At 43.5% G+C, this 20,123-nt stretch overlaps 1 protein-coding gene across 4 annotated transcripts in view; it reads left to right on the top strand.

Annotated features, from left to right (window-relative positions):
- Positions 1-7,249: 7,249 nt before the first annotated feature.
- The window catches only part of NETO1 (neuropilin and tolloid like 1), a 123,773-nt gene continuing 110,899 nt past the window's right edge, over positions 7,250-20,123 (top strand). For 2 of the 4 annotated variants that reach the window (XM_062201800.1, XM_062201801.1), the window contains exons 1-4: positions 7,251-7,535; positions 9,353-9,406; positions 9,646-9,783; positions 16,553-16,801. In XM_062201800.1, coding sequence (XP_062057784.1) covers positions 7,508-7,535; positions 9,353-9,406; positions 9,646-9,783; positions 16,553-16,801 — 469 coding nt within the window. In that variant the 5' untranslated portion in view covers positions 7,251-7,507. Of the gene's footprint in view, positions 7,536-9,352; positions 9,407-9,645; positions 9,784-16,552; positions 16,802-20,123 lie in introns of all 4 variants that reach the window. The other 2 variants (XM_062201799.1, XM_062201797.1) reach the window with 2 other exon arrangements.

Genomic DNA, 20,123 nt, shown 5'->3' with positions numbered 1-20,123 from the left:
AGAAGTTCTGATCATAGTTAATAAAACATAGCAATATTTATGTATGTTATGACCATATATAAATATGCTAGGTGTTCTTTATATCAGTGCCATTAACTATTAAATAGCTCCATGTGTTGTTATTTTTGTCTTACAGACAAGAGCATATAGATTAAGAAAGTTTAGGTACTTATTATATATTTAATGATTTACAGACCTGAGATTCAAATAAATCTATCCTGAGTCAAAGGCTCTTACCTTTCTACACATGACATTTAAACACTGTAGCAAAATAAAGAATTGCCATTTTTTCCAGCAGTTCAAAGTATCATTCTTAGTTTGGATATTGTATGTAAAGACTACTCATATGTTCACTTCTTATGCAGAGTGTGTGCTTATATAGTGTGTGCTTCCCCTAACACAATCATCTCTGCCATCTCTCATTTTTCCCTTCTAGGTATCAAAAAAGTTTCTGACACCTGTACTGTTTACTAAGATGTACCTGCTATTTTTCAAGATTATTCTTATTTTTTTTCTTTCTTGTTAATCTTCATGGACACTTACGTGTCTAGCAGCAGCTCTGGAGGCAAACACCCCGGCTAGAACTGAGTAGATGGCAAAACACATGTTATTGGGCATTTCCTTTGAACTCGAATGAGAGGGTCCAAAATGAGTGGAAAGTTTATATGTTTTTCTAATAAATTAGAAAGTATGGAGTTCTAAAGTTGACATTGTGGAAATCATTGCAATCCTTCTGGTTGAATTTTCTTCAGTTTAAAATGGTAAGATGGGATAACATCTAGGCTTGCTAACTGAAATGTATTTAGAGCCCAGGCAAATGACTGCTAACAAATCGTATCTATATCCTATGTTATGAACAGTGTGAACTGATGTCAAAAAATTACTGGAAGATATGTGAAGCTGTGTATTGCTACAAATAAAATGATGAAGTGATGTGAATATTGCCTACAAAGTTTCCTAAGTGGTTGAGATGAGAGATAGTGGTGAGCTATCAGCCACTTGTTCTGGTTAGAAAGGCTGCTGGTATTTAAGAAAGTTGGTCAATTGTGAGAAATTAAGAGTTTTAAAGGAAGCAGGAATTATCCAGGATTGAATTCATTATTCAAAAGCATCAAGTTATAATCCTTCAGTGAAAAGAACTCTGCTGTGCTTTCCAATTATAAATTAAGATCATATTAAGGGAATTCTTTCTGATTTTAGCTCAAAATTAACTGAGGTACTTAACTTGGTACTTGTACTCTGATCTGGTGATAATATTTATTTCTTGTAAAAGAAAATCAGGTTTCGCATCCTACAATTTCCAAGCAAAACCCAAACACTTTTCTAAAATAAAATATACAAACTTGTATCCCACGTATGTAAAACACTCATTTCCCTTATCTCCCTGTTAAACTGTTAAATACTCACTCTGCTCTGGGGACTGTGCTGCGACAGCTTTGGGAGGTTCCCTTAAAATGTCATTGCTTCCTGCCATTTTCAGCAAACTTTTTTTTTCCCTTTTCACTCTACTAAAAAGTGCCAGTTTAGAAGGAAATGCAATTGTGACAGGAGTCATGAATTGAAGATAGCACAGTAATAACTATAATAAACATTTACTGAATTCTAGAGAACCATATAGAGAAATTAACTTCATATGTCAGAAAATTTTGTTGCGGACTATTATTTTAAATGTGAATTTACTAGAAAACATTGATGGTACTTTTCCATGGATTTTGAAACTTAATGTAACTGTAATTAGTTGGCAAAACTTCTACTACTGCATTGCTGCTTTCTGAAATTGTATTATTTTGCAACTCGGTCTACCAAAAAACTGCGAACAGAGCTACTTTATTTTCTTTTCCTGTTTTACAAACATAAATGAAAACTTTTAAGACATTTCCTATGCCATTGCAAGTATAAGAGAGAAAGGGCACTAGGAAAACAGTTAATTTGTTCTAAATGATCAATGCTCTCATTAAACATTTACTTTCATGCTCCAACGTTGGTTTCTTGCCTCAAAATATATTTCAAGAGTCAGATATAAGTTCTGGTCTACATTCACATTCAGGCTTATTTTCTTCTAAAAAATTTATTTATTTATTTGAGAGACAGAGAGAGGAAAGAGAAATCTTCCATCCACTGGTTTATGCCCTCAAATGCCCACAATAGCTGGGGTTGGCTCAGGCCAAAGCCAAGAAGCCAGAAATCAATTCAGGCCTCACACAGAACACGGTAGGGACCTATTTCCTGAGCCATCACCCACTAACCCTCGGGGTGTACATTTGAAGGAAGGATTACAAGCGTATCCAGGGCTCAAAACCAGGCACTTTGAGAGGAAAAATGGGAGCCTCAAGCCCAGGCAACTAACCCTGCAAGAAATTCACTCCCAGGGTGATTTTCAACAGGAACTCTTAGTTACTGTTGTTTCTCATATCCACATATCAACATCCTAAATAGCCAAAGCCAGAAATTTTGTGTGACACTATTAACAAAAATTACGTTTAATCCATAATTAACATCCACATATCTGAGTTATGCTAAGAAATATTTTCTTTATGTTCATTGACAGACATTTTGATACTGACTATGCAAATTTACTCTTCATCTTAACTTGCATTTCTGGATATGGTTACATTCCTTCCCCAACCAGCAATGGGAACTTGTTTTCTCCCCATGATGGCAGTGAGTGAAAGCTGTGATGTGATTCCATTACAAACGCAGCTCCTATACAAGCCTCTACCCTACAATCTCAAGATGTATCCTCATAAATGTTCCTTGGGTTGCATTTATTTATAGAATACCAGTTAGTAATTAGGCTGGTGCTGACAACAATGTTGTCAATTAAATATCTACCAGAGATAAAATTTTCTAAAATGTCACTTGATTGGTGAATCACTGAATCAATTTTCTCCACCTCAGATTTCCCAAAATAGAGACAGTGTTACACTGTTCTTGGAACAGAACTGCCACTTACTATGAACAAGGATAATCACTGCATGCCTGAAGGTGCTTGGCAAACACTGGCTGGATTAATGCAGTGCTGCGGATGCTCCTGCCCACAAGAGGCTAATATTCTTGTGCTACTGTAAAACTAAAAATGTCTGCACTTCTAAAGGAACCGCATTTCATGTTCCTGTAGTCATGATCATAAAATCTCTTGCTTGGCTTAAATGTAAGATTTCGGAGATTTTGTCACATATTTTGTTTCTTGAAGAGTTTATACTCTGCCAGAATATACCTACAGATGGTTAAAGAGAAACGGCCTCATCAAAATACCTAAAACTGCTTCCCATTACAGTATTGCACATGATTTTCAAACACACTACAATATTGATGATGCATTATTTATTGGTTTTTATAAAGCAATGTAATCAGTTTTATATTGTTGGGTTATTAAAATGGGAAAAACAGACTTTATACCTCATAACCATGTAAATGAATCTGAATGTTATTTAGTGATTTAAACATCAATGCAATAAAGAATGTGTCAGAAGTATTTCATTTTAGTTTTTTTTTTTTTTTGGTAACATCACATTTTAGCAATGGAAAGATAACTTTTAACATGATACCAATTACTGCAGTTGAATTAATGATGATTTAGTGAACTTGGGGTTTTACTGTTTTCTATAGAGAATTGAATGTGCAAATATATGTATGTACAAAAATTGGATAGACAAATACTGTGTACACTTGGCTTGTAAGAGCAAGTATCCCATATCATTTCTTTTTAGGGCTTGGAAATCTTGCTTGCATTGTTATAATGATGCAAGTTCAAAAGAAGCCAAAGACACTCCAATTACCACTCCTGTCACTATTTTAATGTTAACTCAGAGAAATGGAGGTAAGGTCTTCCAGGGCAGCTAGAAGGGCATTAGTTTGTAACCTGCCCCTTTAAAAGTAGTCAGGTTGTGTTATTTGACCACATGTGTGTAACCTTCCCTAGGAGAACCTGAAGGTTTCCCATACGTTGAGAAAGAAAAACTTTGCAGGCCCCTGTGAGGGAGGAAGCCCTGCTCAGCAAGAAGTGAGGTGAGAAGGCAGCTCGCCAAGAATGTGGCGGATGATTAAAGTGTGCCTGCCTGAAGGAAGAGGAGCAGACTCCTCAAGGGGAAAGCAGCTGCAAGCCAGGGAGGCTGGAGCCAGGCCTCAGTGTTGGCCCTGGCTCAGCCCTTCTTACCAGAGCGGCCGGGGTGTGCTGTGGCCCTGACCCGCCAGGGTTCTTTACTCTTAAGCGCTCGCTATGGATCTCAGCCCCTTGCGCTGCCCAGGATGGAGCTGGACAGCAATGTTCAAAAGGCCACTCTGTGAGAATTTCATTTCCAAGAAAGGCGTGGACAGAAGGTCAGGATCCTTCCTCCTCTCCCAGGGATTCCATTCCTGATTCCCTGTCCCTGTCCCCTCCACCATTACCCCCACGCCTACCTGCAAGCAGAACTCTGCAGAACTCACGATGGCCACTTCCTTGGCCAAGTCACCAAAACCCTGTTCTGAGAAACCTGCCTGGGTTGATTGGATGCATTTAGCCAAAAAAAAAAAAAAAAAAAAAAAAAAGAAGAAGATTTCCTTCCTCTAATCGCAGTTCAGAAATGCAGTCATTCTCCGTAAAAACAATTTCCCACGCTGCCACTGTTTCGTGGAGGAACTTTGCCATTTTCGCAAGGAAGGCACATCTGGGTAGGAAACCCAGCGGCCCTCCAGTCTTGCAGAACCCAGCCGTCACCTGGAGGCGCTGGCCCTTCTTCAGGATCTACACCCTACCCAGGTGACCTGTGTGCAGGGCAGAAGTGACAGGTGTTCCCTGGGCGGCTCACCCTCTCAGGGCCGCGGGTTCACAGACTCTGGGCGCTCCAGCCTCTTTATAGCTGGGGGATTCCTCACTCCAAGGCACCTGCCTTCCCCCCCACCTCCCCCTCTACACCATAACCCCACGGCTCCGCACCTGCGGCCTTCACGGGCACAAGCGTCTCTCGGGGATCGCGGGACCTTCTGCCCGGGACCTTCTGCCCTACGTGGATGGGCAGCCACTGGCCGGTGCCACTCGCCCTCACCCTGCTCCCTTTAGTCTGGCTTGGAACTCCGCTCTCAGACCAGGCTCTGGCTGAGTTGGCGCTCTGCGGGCGCGCGCAGCCTCTCTCTCTCCCCTCCATCCCCCACACTCGCGCCCACCCACCCACACTCGGAAGAATACACACAGCCCCTTTTTCTCCGTCGCTTTACCCCACCGTTAGGACTGGAAGCTGCCTGGAGACCGACGCGCCCGCAGCTTGGTGACAGCAGTCGTGTTGCTGAGTCCGGGGCTCCTGGAGCCCCTCCGGAATCTGGAGGCCGGGTGTGGGGAGAGTACAGTCACCTTGTTATCCCCCACTCCCAGGGCGCTGACCGGAGTCCTCCGCCCTCTCCCGGGCGCCGCTCTGGGGCAGACGCGGGCAGGACCGCGGACAGCGCCCTCGCTCCCGCCCGCCAGCGCGCGCCCACTTGAGCTCCCCGGCGCCGCCGCAGCAGCAGGTGCCGCGAAGTCGCGCTGGGCTGGGGGCCGCCTGCAGCTCCCTGGCCTGTGCGCTCGCCCGCCGCCTCCGTCGGCCCCTGGTTTCCTCCTTGGCCTTTGGAGGCGACTCCCGTCTTCGCAGCGCAGGGTCGGTCTGCGCCGGTCTCCCTCCCTTACTTCTTCCTACCGCCAACATCCTCGCCTCGGCTGTGCAGCCGGAGGCGCCGCGTCCCCGGATGAGAGCCCCCGGGGCGTCCCAGACGGCCGGTGCTGGGGCGGGGGTCGACCCCCGCTCTGCGAGGTCGCGAGGTCCGGCGCGCGCGGCCGTGGCCGGAGTGGACCGAGTCCGCAGAGGCCAGAGAGGGCGGGACGGACTGGGGCGGGGAGGAGGTACTGGGGCGGGGAGGAGGTGCTGCGGCAGCGTCCGGGGGGGGGGGAGGGACTCCCCGCACCCGCGCTCCGGCGTCCGCGACGCTGCCCGGCGTTGACCGCTCTCTCCCGGGCGTGGATTCGCGTTCCCCGGGCTGGCGTTCTTCCCGCGCCCCGACTCTCCCGCAACTCCAGTCCCCGAGTTCAGCGCGCCGGGCGCGCGTGCCTGCCTGTGTACGTGGGGCTGGGGCTGGGGAGAGCGGGAGTCGCCGTGGGGGTTGGTTGGAAAGCCCTACACAGGGTGGAAGGGAAAGAGCAAGACGCTCGCGTCCACGCAGGACCCCTTTGGGATGGGCGAAATCCTCGTCGGGCCCATAGAAGAACCGGGAAAGTTTCCCGGCCGCGTAGTCCTGGGGCGCACCCCTGCCTGGTCGCCCCGCCCGAGCCCAGTGCGCGGCGAAACCTCCCCCGCAGCGCACGGGGGACCGCAGGGGTGGGGGGCAGCGGTCGCAATTCCTCTCCCTTAAAAAAGTGCAAAGCAAGCTCCAGAGCGCGGAGGTGGGAGTCCTCGCAGGACCCTCCCTCCATCTCCCCTCCGGAGGGTCCCACTTGGCATCCGCTGCCCCTTCCCCAGGGCTGCCAGCGCGGCTGATCCCAGCACGGGCCTCACCCCTCCCCCTGTCCCCGGGCCCCGGGCGCGTGCGATGTCCTTGCGGCCGCCGCCGCGCCCCATTCCGCCGCGCATCAGCCCCGGGGGCGCCGGCCGCGCGCGGACCTGCGGGGGCTCGCGCCGGGGTCGCGCAGCCGGGGTCCGGGGCTGAGGGGCCCACTGGGTAACTCTGCCATCGCCGCGCCGCCCCCGCCCCCGCCGGTCCCCGCCCCCTTGGCCGCGACGCTCCCCTCCGCCGCCCGCGCGCCCTCCTCCCAGACGCCCACCCGCGCGCTCCTCTTTCTGCAGGATCGCAGAGGCGGCGCGGAGCCCGGCGAGCCCATGACGGACCCCTTCCCCCGGTCTTCGATGCCTCAGCGGAAGATCCCCAAAGGCTGGCCAGAGGACGGCTGCTACTGCTGCTGCTGGACACGCTGCCCGCGAGGCCGCTGCGACCTGCTGCTCGGCGTGGACGCGACTGGGGACTGAGCGAGCCCCAGCCGCCGCCGCCGCCCGCTCCGTCGCGGCCGTCGATCTGGACTGGCCCCGCGCCGCCGCGCCCGCCGCCCGGCCCCGGCCCCGGCCCCGGCCCCGGCCCCGGCTCGGGGCGCCCGGGTGCTCGCCCCGCGCCCGCCGCCGCCCGCGCGCCGCGTCCTGCTGACAGCTGCGGCGGCGGCGGCGGCGATGCGAGGGAGGAGGGCGCAGCCCGCGGCCGCGCTCAAGGTGGCGGCCGGCGCCCGGGAGTGATGCGAGCGCCATGGCGGGGCTGCTGGCTTCGCGGCCGTGAGCGAGGAGCGAGCGCAGCGCGCGCGAGCCCGGGCGCGGGACGACTCCTCCTCGGGATCTGGCTGCCGGGCGGGCTCGGATCTCTTTCTTCCCCTCCCTCTCTCTCTCTGCCCCCTGTGTTTTGCTCTCCATTTGCATCTTCGCCATCTCCGGACCCCATCCTCTCCCGCACAGCTGCAAGTCCTCCCGTCTCTAAATGGAATTAGTGGAGCGCGGAGCCTCTGCTGTAAGGAACAGACATGATCCATGGACGCAGTTTGTTTCCCAGTGAGTACCTTTCCCGCCGCGCCGCCTGCGCCTCGCGCCCTCCCCCGGGCGGGCCGCGCGGGGGACCCCGCAGTCCCTGGGAGTCTCGGGGCAGGTGCAAACTTTCCGTGTGGCCGCTCGACCTCGGAGCGAGCGGGGAAACAGCCTTTGTCCGGGTGGACCCCCTGCCCGTGCCCGGGGGCGAGAGCGGCTGCGGCTCAGGGTCCGCACGTGCCGGCGAGCTCGGGCCCCGGGAGCGCGCAGGTGGGAAGAGAGAGAGCGCGCTGGGCTGAGACTCTGTGGGGTGGGAGAACGGCCCAGCTCCCAGGGGCTGGTTGCTCAGCCCCAGCGGGGAGACCCCGGTGCCCCTGGACCCAACGTGGGCGCGCAGGGCGGGCGCCAGCCTCACCTCCTGTGCTCGGCAGCGTGGAAACGCTGGCGGCGAGGAGCTGGGGAGGCGCCGGGGAACGCGGCACCGTGGATGGAGTAAAAGGCGATGTAGGAAAACGTGGGGTGGAGATTTCCCTCTCCCCGGCGAGCGTCCGGGTGCTAGTCCTGTGCCACGCAGTTCGGAGACCGGCTTTGCCGCGGACTTCAACGTGGTGCGTGTTCGCTAACGCGATTCCCTCAACACAGGAAAACAGTAGAAACCCACTGACTGGTGCCCGTGGCGTGTGTGTGTGTGTGCGTGTGTGCGATCCTGGCAAGCTGAAGTGGATCTTCCCCTCTGTTTAAATACACACACGCACAACGTTTTAATCGCAAAGGCGAATGACCTGGCTGGAGCATAAGTCATCTACGGATGATTTCGGGAATCTTGCTGTCAGGGCCCGCTTTGCTCAGAACAGCGTGCAAGTATACATGTTTAAGCTCCAAAACCGCCTCCCCAAATTCCCTTAAGTGGCATTATGAGAAGAAGGACGTAGACATTTTATGTAATTGGGCACTAAAATATATTTAAAAACAAAGAGAGGAAAGTCGAAGAGGTGAAGAGTAGATGACCTGAACACCTGGCTGTTTTTAGCTTTTGTCAAGGGATTGAGTAAAGCAAGAATATGGCTGTAAACAGAAGTCCAGAGTACAATGCATTGCAGATTTACTGTTAAACTACAGATCAGAGACTCTGGTTCTGAAAACCCCCACTCAATAATATGCTAATGGAAAACACCGTTTTCAAAATGATAATCTATTTCTGGATAACTTTAAGCACTGAAGCAAAGTTAAAATTGGGAGAGAGATGAATTGTACAGTTTGGAAGTGCTGAGGGAGGGGGGTATTTGTAGATGGTGCATTTCTAAAAAGAAACACTTTTTTTTAAAGCTATGGAATGCCTAATGTTTCCAATTCCTATTAATCTGTTTCATTTCTCGTGTTCCCCTCCCCCACACCCTATAGGATTCGCCCAAGTATTTTCTAAATCACAGCCAGTTTGGCTTTGGTTGGGATTCTCATAGAGCTCTCCTGGCTTTTCTTGTTCTGTTTTGTGTCTGACCCTCTCCCTTCCTGATGCTGGCAAACCCATTTGCTAGGGTGGCTCAGAGATGGTGGGCCCTGATATCCCTGTCGTGCCTTCACTTTGGTACCATGTTGCCTCTTAGTTATGAAGTACTTGCCTTAGGAGTTTGTGCCACTTCCATTCTCAACTTGCATTGCTTCCTTAAGGGACTGCCAAATTCTAATTTGTACGTTTTTTATTCCATTTTTGCAAGTTGTGAGTCAGCTTGTAACAGTTAACAGTGATAAAAGTAATGTGCTCTGATATCACTTTAAAATTATTATATTTTACAGGATTTGATCATTCAGTGTATACTCTCTCTAATTTTTCTTTTCTGTTTCAGTTGTAGCAAGTTTAATCATCATCCATTTGTCTGGGGCAACCAAGAAAGGAACAGGTGTGTTTCTTTGGAAAAATGCTGGTGGAAGACTTCTAATTATTTTGGATTTTCCTATTTCCCCATAATCTTAACATTCCAGAATGTCTGATCATTTCATAGTGTGTGTAATTGATGGGGTTTGAGCAAGACAACATTTAGAAATTAATTTGCTAATGGATATTATAAGAATGCCTTCTGTTTTCAGTATTATAGAAAATTGGATGATGACTCTTATTTTTTATTTTTATTTTTTCCAGAAAAGCAAACCACTTCAGAAACACAGAAGTCAGTACAGTGTGGAACTTGGACAAAACATGCAGAGGGAGGTATCTTTACCTCCCCCAACTATCCCAGCAAGTATCCCCCAGACCGAGAGTGCATCTACATCATAGAAGGTGAGGGGAGGAACAGAGCACACTGATCCAATACTTGGCTATCTCTATGACTAGAATGGAAAAATGCAGATAGACACTACACACATTAAATGCAGAGATCTTGCACATAAATACCTTTGAGTGAAGCAAGTAATTGTAAAATCTGGAATCAGAATAATTGTGTATATTATTAGTAAAGGGCTATAAACAAACTAAGTCTGGGGAATAAAAACAAATCTACAATTTAAGAGTTTATAACACAGTTGATTGGTTGACAGGGTTCTCAAGTAGTAGAATGGATGCATAGTTGCCGTATTACTCCTCAGTGTGGAGTGGTTTGAGAAACTAGTATGTTTATTAGTTAAACGATTGTTAGAATAACCTATACATTTGTTCTTTTTTCTAGAATATTATAAGGTACAAAAAATTTTAAAGATGCATCTATAATCATGTTTTCAAAACAATCTGTAAGTTGTTATTAAAGTTATTTTAACAAGAGACATCATCACATTTTTAAAACTTATTTAAAAGGCAGAGAGAGAGAGAGAGCCTCCATCCAGTGGTTTTCTCTCCAAATGCCTGTAAAGGCAAGGAGCTGGGCCTGCCCTAGGCAGGAATCCGTAGCCAACATTCCAATCTAAATCTATCATGTTGGGTTGCAAGAACCCAACTATTTGAGTCATCACTGTTGCCTCCCAGGGTTGGCAATGGCAGGAACCTGGAGTCAAGAGCCAGAGCTGGAACTTGAACCCAAGACCTCTGGTGTGGAACCAGAGCATTTTAACTGCTAGATTAAATGCCCCTTCCTCTGCCCTGTAACATTATCACAATTTTTAAAATTAAAAAGACATTTTAACAGACATATAAAAATGTACATATTGATAGGGTACCATGTGATGTTTCCTTACATGTACACGTTGTGTGATGTCCAATCAGGGTAAACATATTTAGCCTTTAGGCATTTAACATTGTTTTTAAAATCAAACTCAGGATTCTAATTAATTACACTTGCTTCCACCATTTGGTCTCAACTTGAAGGATAAATTGTGCTAAAAATGAGCTTCACTTCTCTGTGAACATTTCCCATTTTTGCTGACATTATAGACAGCTATTAAGTACAACTTTTTAAAATGTATGAACATTTTGGGGACAGTATTGTGGTGCAACAATCTGTTGCCACCAGTTTTGAAGCTGTAACCTAGTATCTGATTTGAGTAACTTCCCATCAGCTTCCTGCTGGTGTTCCTGGGAAGGTAGCAAATGATGGCCCAAGTACTAATATCCCTGCCATCCATGTGGAAGACCCCAGTGGAGCTCTGGGCTTCTGGCATTGGCATGGTCCATCCCCAGCCACTAGCAGAGAGAGCCAGTAGATGGAAGTCCTCTCTCTTTCTCTAGGTCTTTCCCTATCTCCCTGTCACTCAGACATTCAAGTGATAGAAACTTTTGATCTTTTAAATGTTAGTATCTAATATCCTAAAATTGGTAACCCTCTTCTAACCCCCATCCCATGCCAACACACACAGGGCTGTGTCAATGGAAAAGATGGGCATGCAGTGCTAGTATAAATCAGGGATGGTCATTTGATGGATCTTTCAAATAAACAAGATTTATGCTTACCTGGTTTTAAGAATTTCCATTTAGGAATAATTCTTTTTCTTTTGTTCATTTTTGAGACAACTATCTTTCCTTGCCCTATGTGCTAGAAAAATAACTTTTTTTGCAAAGATACTTCAAGCTACAAGAAACAAAAACAAGTTCTGGTATTAGGCAATAAAAGTAAAAACACTGAGATATGGCATTCTTGCTTCCTCTTATGCTTGATAGCAAAGGGATTTGAAATATGGAGACTGTAGGATGAAATTAATTTTACTTGTTTTTGATTCAATATATTAAAATATATATGTGTATATATTCTATATAGCTCATTATGAATTTTGTAAGAAATTACATATATTAAAATATTTAATCATAGGAATGGGTATTTTTGTTGTCCCCATTTTCCAGATAAGTAAACTGAAACATAGAGAGGTTAAATAGAATTTTTAAATCCCAATACATAATTTATATTTTGGAACAATAGTATTATAATAATATATTAATAAAAAGAACAAAATCAACTAGTTCTCATTTTGAAGATTAACTTAGAAGCAAATCTTTCCATGATAATTATGTTTTCATGTTTGTTATTATTTGGATTTAAAAATCACTACTAACATTTGGTTTTAATGCTGTGTACCTAATTTCGTTAATCCATAATTATGTCAAGGACAAAACTAATCTTTAGTTCAGTGGAGAGATCTGTACTGAAGATAAATATTTAGCATCCACAAATATGGAGATTGTTGTTGACATTGTTAGTATGAATAAACTTATCCAAACAGAAGATTTGGTGCCCAGTTTTTCAGCTCTTAACAAGTATAGATGCCTAGGCATGTCCCCTGGAATTCTGATTTAACTGGTCTTAGAGCAGCAGGCATCATTATATTATAACTTTTAATTGGGAAAATATTGACACACAGGGTTTTGGTGTACAATGACAGGAGTAGAAATGTAGAATAGATTTTGGAAAAATAACACTTAAAGGGTGAGTAGAGTAAAAATAAAAGCAGCAGACTGATAAGGAGCAGCCCAGGAGTTGGGCAGGAGAATGAAAGAGAGGATGTCACAACAGCCAGAGAGGATGGAGTTTCAATGTTGGATGGGCTGGGATCCCAACTCCCAGTGGGTAGAGTTGTTGGTGGGGAAGAGGTTTGTGGACAGCAGTACCTACAGTGGACAAACAAGTTGTTTCCTATGCTTTTTTTTTTTTTTAAGGATGTATTTATTTGAAAGAATTAGAGACATTGAGAGAGAAAGAGAGAAAGATCTTTCATCTGCTAGTTCAGTCTCCAAAAGGCCACAAGAGCTGGGGTTGGGCCAGGCCAAAACCAGGAGCTAGGAGTCTTTTCAGGGTCCCTCTCTGGGTATTAGGGACCAATACTTGGCCATCGTCTGCTACTTTCTCAGGCACAATAGCAGGGTGCTGCATTGGAAGTGGAGCAACTGGGACATGAACCAGTATCCCTATGGGAGGCTGGCATCACAGGTGGCAGGTTAACCTGCTGTGCCACAACACTGCCCCCCTCCCCTCTTTCTTTTAACAGGGCAAATTGTCTGTGTTTGGTTCTAAAAATAATAACTTGCCCAAAAAAGTGGTAAATTTAAAATCTAAGACACATATGGATAAATAAGTGGTCAAGTTCCTTGAAGTAAAACAGATTGGGGTAGAGAATCAGGTGGAATATTAGTCAAAGAGAGGAGGACCCTACCATGGTCCTCATGTGGTCTTAAATCTCCCACAAGAAATGTTCTTGCGTATATGTGTACTATTCAGGCTTAAGTGCTCATAGCTCACAAAGAGTCTGAAGACTCTCAGAGAGATTGAGCCCTCTCACAAAAGAACTTAAACTTTAAAGATGTGAATAAAAATGTTAAAGTGGAAAGCTGCTGTGAATTGAGAGATTTGAAGGTGAAGAGAATCTAAGTGTAGGGAGTTGGACCCAGATAGCTTCAATCATTTAGCCTGTACCTCACCACTGTTCTTACCTACAACAAGAACTATACATCATGCTTATTTTTTTAAAAGATTTATTTATTTATTTATTTATTTATTTATTTATTTATTTATTTGAAAGGCAGAGTTACAGAGAGGCAGAGGCAAAGAGAGAAGGGTGTGAGAGAGATATCTTCCATCTGCTGGTTCACTCCCCAAACAGCTGCAACAGCTGAGCTGGGCCAATCCAAAGCCAGGAGCCAGGAGCTTCTTCTGGGTCTCCCGCATGTGTGTAAGAGTCCAAGCACTTGGGCCATGTTCTGCTGCTTTCCCAGGCCATAACAGAGAGCTGAATCAGAAGTGGAGCAGCTGGGACTCGAACTGGTGCCCATATGCCAGCACTGGAGGCAGTGGCTTCTCCACAGCACCAGCTCTGGCATATTTATTTTTTTCCCAAGAAAATCTTTTATTTAATTAGTACAGATTTCATAAGTACAACTTTAGGGATATAGTGATTCTTCCCACCATACCTACCCTCCCACTCCCACTCTCACCCCTCCTCCTCCTCCCTCTCCCATTGCCAGTCCCATTCTCCATTAAGATTCATTTTCAATTAACTTTGTACACAGAAGACCAACTCTGTACTAAGTAAAGATTTCAACAACTTGCACACACACACAAATGTTTGAGAACAAGTTTTACAGTTAATTCTCAATAAAACTCATTGAGGACAGAAGTCCTGCATGGGAAGTGAGTGCACAGTGACTTCTATTGTTGCTTTAACAATTAACACTCTTAAGTATGACATCAGTGCTCACCCAAGGCTCTTGACATTAGCTGCCAAGGCTGTGGAAGCCTTTTGAATCCACAATTTCCATCAGTATTTAGACAAGGCCATAAGCAAAGTGGAAGTTCTCTCCTCCATTCAGAGAAAAGTATATCCTTCTTTGAAGGCTGCTTATTTCCACTGGGGTGTCTCTCACAGAGATCTTTCATGTAGGACTTTTTTTTTTACCACAGTGTCTTGGCTTTCCATGACTGAAATGTTCTCATGGGCTTTTCAGCCAGACCAGAATGCCTTAAAGGCTGATTCTGAGGTCAGAGTGCTATTTAAAGCAATTGTCATTCTATGGCATGCTTATTTTTAAAAAAGTTACTTTACTACCCCATAGAATTCAGATAGTGTGCTTTTCACATGTGAATCTATATAGCTAATTAAATCATAATAAACCAAAGAAAATTAATTCCCCACACATAATATGGTCTACCAAAAGCCATAAGGATAACATGTTCCCTGAAAAAAAAATAAGAGTTTTGTTTATCCACATTGAACAGAATTTAATGGAAAATAAAAATGAAAGTAAGAATAAATGAATAAATACATGTTAGAAGGCCAGGTATTTCATAATAAGGGAAATAGGTAGGCATTTCTTAATCAATGACAGATAAATGCAATTCTAAGAAAGTTGACACATTGAATTACTTTTCCCTAGCTGTACAATGCTTACATCTAAAATGATTTTCAAGAATCTGAAATAATTTGTTTTATCATAAAACCTGTACTGGCGTCTCAAAGAGGTGATGATCAAGCATATGCTCTTCTATACTATGACAGATGTTAATATGGAAAATAATGCATACAAGTGGCATATCCAGTGCTGATGTATAAAGGATCTCAGTTCCTAAAGTATTTGCCTTTTTGTTTGTAGACTAAAACTTGAGGGATAAAACATGTTTTTTTTTAGGTTATTTCTGCATATATTTTCAAATGTGCACATTTCAAAAAATTCTTCAAAGCTTCCTCAGTTCTGTCGTTATCTTGAATGCTGTTTGTTGCCCTTTGTGATACACATTAATGTGAGATAAAATCATGTATGTTGTTCCTTACAATATTTACAAATATCTCTTTTTAATCTCAAGTAATTTGTAAACAATTTTGGAGTTTAAAAATAGTTCATAAAATAATTTTAACACTAATTGACCTTTAAGTTACTGATCTAAAATTTTATACTTGGAAGTCATCAATAATATAATTTATTCTATAAGTCTCTATTTCCAGTTCATCATATATCTCAATTCTATATAAATCTTTGATATGCATGCATGTGAAGCTTTAACTTGTAGGTCATGTTCATTATGTATTTAGGAATCAGTGCAGCATACACAGCCCTCATTCAGAATGAATGCTGATCCTATAAGGAACAGTCCTGCTTTGCTAGGTCTTAGGTTTCAAGTTTCTGGAGAAATTTAATGCTTCAAAGTGGGAAGCATGCAGAGGGCACAGGGTGCTGCTGCTCATTAACCTGGACAAATATGAGCTGATAGTTCAACAGATAGGATGACCTCTGCTGTGTCTTGGATGTGTGTAAGTCGGGAATGCCAGAACTCTGGGACCGTTTGGTACAGGACAAGTGAAGGTAGAAAATCGTGTAATAATGCATTCGCAGGGTGGTTTCCAGCCTTGTTGGAGAGCTGACAGGACATTTATGGAGAAGGAGAATAAGATAGGATTTTGTCTTTCATGGGCATATTAGGTAGGAGGGTTACTTTGAGCTTCTCCTGGATATAGAGGAGTTAAATTGTATATATGCAGCTATTCAAGAAAGTAGGAGAACGCATAAAACCTTGAATGAACGCAATGTCTTAGAAAATGGGATTCTTTGGTGTGACATGAGGTGAAGAGAATATTCTGGAAACAGAATATTCTTAAAGATGCTGTGTGTCAAGGGCATTGATCATTGTCTGAAGCTGACGGAGAGCCTCTGAAGAGTTTAAACTGGAGAGTGAGGTGTTTTGTGTTCTTGAAAAATTACTCTTAATACCTTGTATAAGCACTCGGGTCTAATCAAAACATTCCACTAGGACTACTTGAATGGTTGTATAACTATGCTGAACAGTTTTCAAGGATTTCTGGCCTTAAACCTGAGTGCTCAAGAAAATATTGGAAAAGACAACAATTACCCTCTACTTCTAAACCTGCATTAGCAACCTTTCACAAAAATGCTGTGATATGTTAGTTTGTATTAAGCATGAAAATAAGTTATATCCAGATAATATTCTGTGCAATATTTTCAGTTTTAAAGACTACCCTTTAGACATTTTTATGAAAATACTATCCTTTGGAATACTAAGAATAATGTATTTTATCTGTAAAGTTTGATAGAATGTGTACAGGCAAAAACTGAAATAGAATCAGAAAAAATCAACCTAAATATTTAAGAAAGGGCCTCCTAAATGCAATCTTTCTTCCGGCAGCTGCTCCGAGACAGTGCATTGAACTTTACTTTGATGAGAAGTACTCTATCGAACCATCTTGGGAGTGCAAATTTGATCATATTGAAGTTCGAGATGGACCCTTTGGCTTTTCTCCAATAATTGGACGTTTCTGTGGACAACAAAATCCACCTGTCATAAAATCCAGTGGAAGATTTTTATGGATTAAATTTTTTGCTGATGGCGAGCTGGAATCTATGGGATTTTCAGCTCGATACAATTTCACACCTGGTAAGTAGAGGCTTTGTTTTTTCAATCTACATCTTTTTAGCTCTTTAATTTTCTACCTGTATGGCACAAAATCTTTTGTAAGACAACATTATAACTTTTCAAAGATTTTGTTCAGTTCTATTTAAAACCAAACCTACAGTGTTTTGTATTTTCACTTCATCAATTCTGAAAGGAAAAGAAATTTTCCTTAAAACTTCTCTTACACTAGAGGGAAAGCATGGTGACTCAGGAAATCTAAATGATCACCATTAATAAAATTAATTAAATGGACCTCTATTATGCTGAAATGTGTAATTTAAGAGAGTCTATAAGAAGAAAATTAATTCTACATGAGATCTCAGTAAAATGCATCCATCAAACAGTCTATGCAGAACTTGAATAAAAAGTTCATTTGTTCAAAAATTATCATTTTTAAAGCAAATAGATCCTATTTAAAGCAGTCTAATCTCTCTTTTTTGGAATGCAAATTCCTAAGAGTTTTGATGAAAGGAAAATTGAGACCTCTGGCAGCCAAATATTCATTGCAGGTCTGGCAGATGCTTTGTGCAATCATAAAATTATGTAATCTATGTCGCTTTTCCTTTTAACCTGCTAATATTAAAAAAGAATTTGTGAGGGTGACTATCTCACTTTATGAAGGGTTATCATGTATTACAATAAAATTGGTTATCACATTTTAAATTGCAAGAACAGCATACTCATCAATTTGAGATTGATAGTTTTTAAATGGAAAAATGATTTAAATTGTATAAAGTATATTACCTGTAGTTTTTTAAAAAATTTCACCTATTTTATGTAGGATGTAACAGGCAATAAGAGAATTTGGAGTATATATAAAATTTGTTGAAGTATCTATTCTGTTAAAAACTTGGCTGTGATAATCACAGGACTAAAAGTTTACAGTTAATATACTATTAATGATGACTTTGATTAGGACATTATGGTATGTGTTGCATCAGGAATCAGCTGTAACATATGTTCTGACCTTAAGTGTGAGAGACATTTTCATATCATTGAGAAATTGTAGTTTTAACTGTGCTTTGCAATATTGGATACCTCACAGAAGTCATGGGTATTTCATATGCAAGATTAAACTAATTGATGTGTTCCAAAAAGGTATGGTTATTTATATTACTTCCTTTGTCTGATTGCTAATGATATTTGTAAATGGAAATGTGTTCAGTTTTTCTTGACTGGTCAGTGTGTACATAAGCTGGTCTGAAAGATGGTGACTCGTGGCATGCTCCAGGCTTTCATGTTATATTCCATTCTGGTTTGGTGACATTGGAAATAATGTCTAGGATTTAAAACTGTGGTTCCATAAAGAATGTCATATCAACTCACATACTTAATCAACATAACCCTACCCATTTCCTAGTTCTCCTTGAGGTAAGAAAAGTTGTGGCCATCATTCACTGTCCGGGTTTTGAACAGTGTTCTGATCCCTGGGAAGTGTTCTTCACTCCTTGTTTCTTTAGAGCCTTCTTATTTGTCAACTGAAAAAGACTATTGCCAGGAAGAACGGAATCAGAACAGCACTTGAGGAAATTAGGATGAGCTAAGGATGGCTAGGGGCTTCTGTTGTCACTCAGATAAGCCTCCGTACCTGAAGGGGACCTACACGTGGCACAGGAAGGGGGAGCAGGAGCACAGACAGGAGCCTTGCAGGACATCCAGAGCTTCTGGGCCGTAGTCTGAGCAACACAGCAGTCTGAGCTTGCTCTGCAGAGAAGCAGTGCTCAGGGAGACGGTCAGGTATTGAATGTGTACAGTGATTCGTGATCATTTAGATAGAATTTCCGGATTCTGGAGCCGGCAGGCTTTAGTTGTCATTTTGGCTTAATGTTGATTAGGTAGTAAAAGCCAAGCAGTGACCTGGAGAAATTCCTTAAGTCAACCTAATGATTCAAGTTATAAAGCAGTGCTGATCACCAGGGCACCCAAGTGATCCTTGATGGAGATGAAGTCCTGCCCTCTAGCCTACCCCAGACAGCTGGATTCCGGTGCAGCTGTGGGTACCGAATGTGGAGCCAGATCTGGTGTCTGCTTGTGTGGTGTGCTGTAAACTTTGTACATGGTCCTTACAGTTGTCTCCCTTAGTTCTTTAAACTGTAAAATAAGGAACAGTATGGGTAACCTCACACAATTGTTTGAAGGACAAGTCAATCAATGCATTTGTGAAGTTGAGTACTATAAGATCCCAACTAGTGGTAGCTATTATCTTTTTTATTAATTTGATCATGTGTTCTTTATAAGCAAAGGAGGCTGGGAGAACAACAGATGTCTCAGATTTTATTAGCACAACTCCTATTTACTTTATTGTGGGAGATGAGTACTAAACTAATTTCTGTACTGGGTCACATTTTCTTGTTAGAGTAGTATAACTGGGCCCAGACTTTGAGCTGAGGTTGTGGTTATTTCTGTTGGCAGTCACAAAATATGTCAAGGCAGAAGCAGTGGCAGGAAGGGCAGGTGGCTATTATTTTTAAGAATTTACCACAGTTTGGAATCAGGATCTTCATGTTACAGTCTCAGAAAGTTGATGTCAGTACAGTGAGGTTGTCCTCCCCTCTTGGGGATGTGTCACACCTGCCAAGCTTACCCAAGGGAATGTACATGGATAGGGTCCTCCAAGGAGCTTTCTGAAGACCCTTCAGATATATTCACACAACTCATGTGCATATGTGTATACCACGTGTGTGTGTATATATATACACTTATGCATACATACATATATACATACACATGTATACATTTTCAGTAAGTATTCTTGGAATTACAAAGCCCAAATGTTCCATACCTGGAAAATTTTGGATTATAATTAGAAGATTGCACAGTGAGTGTGGTATCCAAATAGTCAAGCTTGTAATGTGCATGCATCAAATCCTTGAGCAGAGGAGCTTTGTAATTCATCGCCACCACCTGGATCCTTATTTCTAGTGGTTATTCATGTCTAACCAACCAAGCACCACTGGTTAGCAACCCTTTCCAGTCTCCTGCTTCCTTCTTGCCTGACCAGTGCGTTATATGTGTCAGCTCTTATCTCCAGAATTGTTTCTATTTCTTTGAGGCTCCCACTTTCTTTCAACTCAACTTTTGATGAACTAGCATTCTAATCATTGGCTCCTACTCTTCCTCGTGGCTATACTCATGCCGTCCCAGTGACATATGGGGACTAGTGATCTGAGGGTCATATGTGGGTGAGGGATAGGAAGGCAGAAATAAAGAAGATTCCACAGAAACAGTCTTAAAGCAGACTTTTCTGTTTCTCCTGACACATTCTATGATTCTTCACTTTGTAGTTCACCGATGATTATTTTTG

The sequence above is a fragment of the Lepus europaeus genome, chromosome 9, assembly GCF_033115175.1.
Source record: "Lepus europaeus isolate LE1 chromosome 9, mLepTim1.pri, whole genome shotgun sequence".
Lineage (NCBI taxonomy): Eukaryota > Metazoa > Chordata > Mammalia > Lagomorpha > Leporidae > Lepus > Lepus europaeus.
This window is presented reverse-complemented; position numbering and strand designations above follow the sequence as displayed.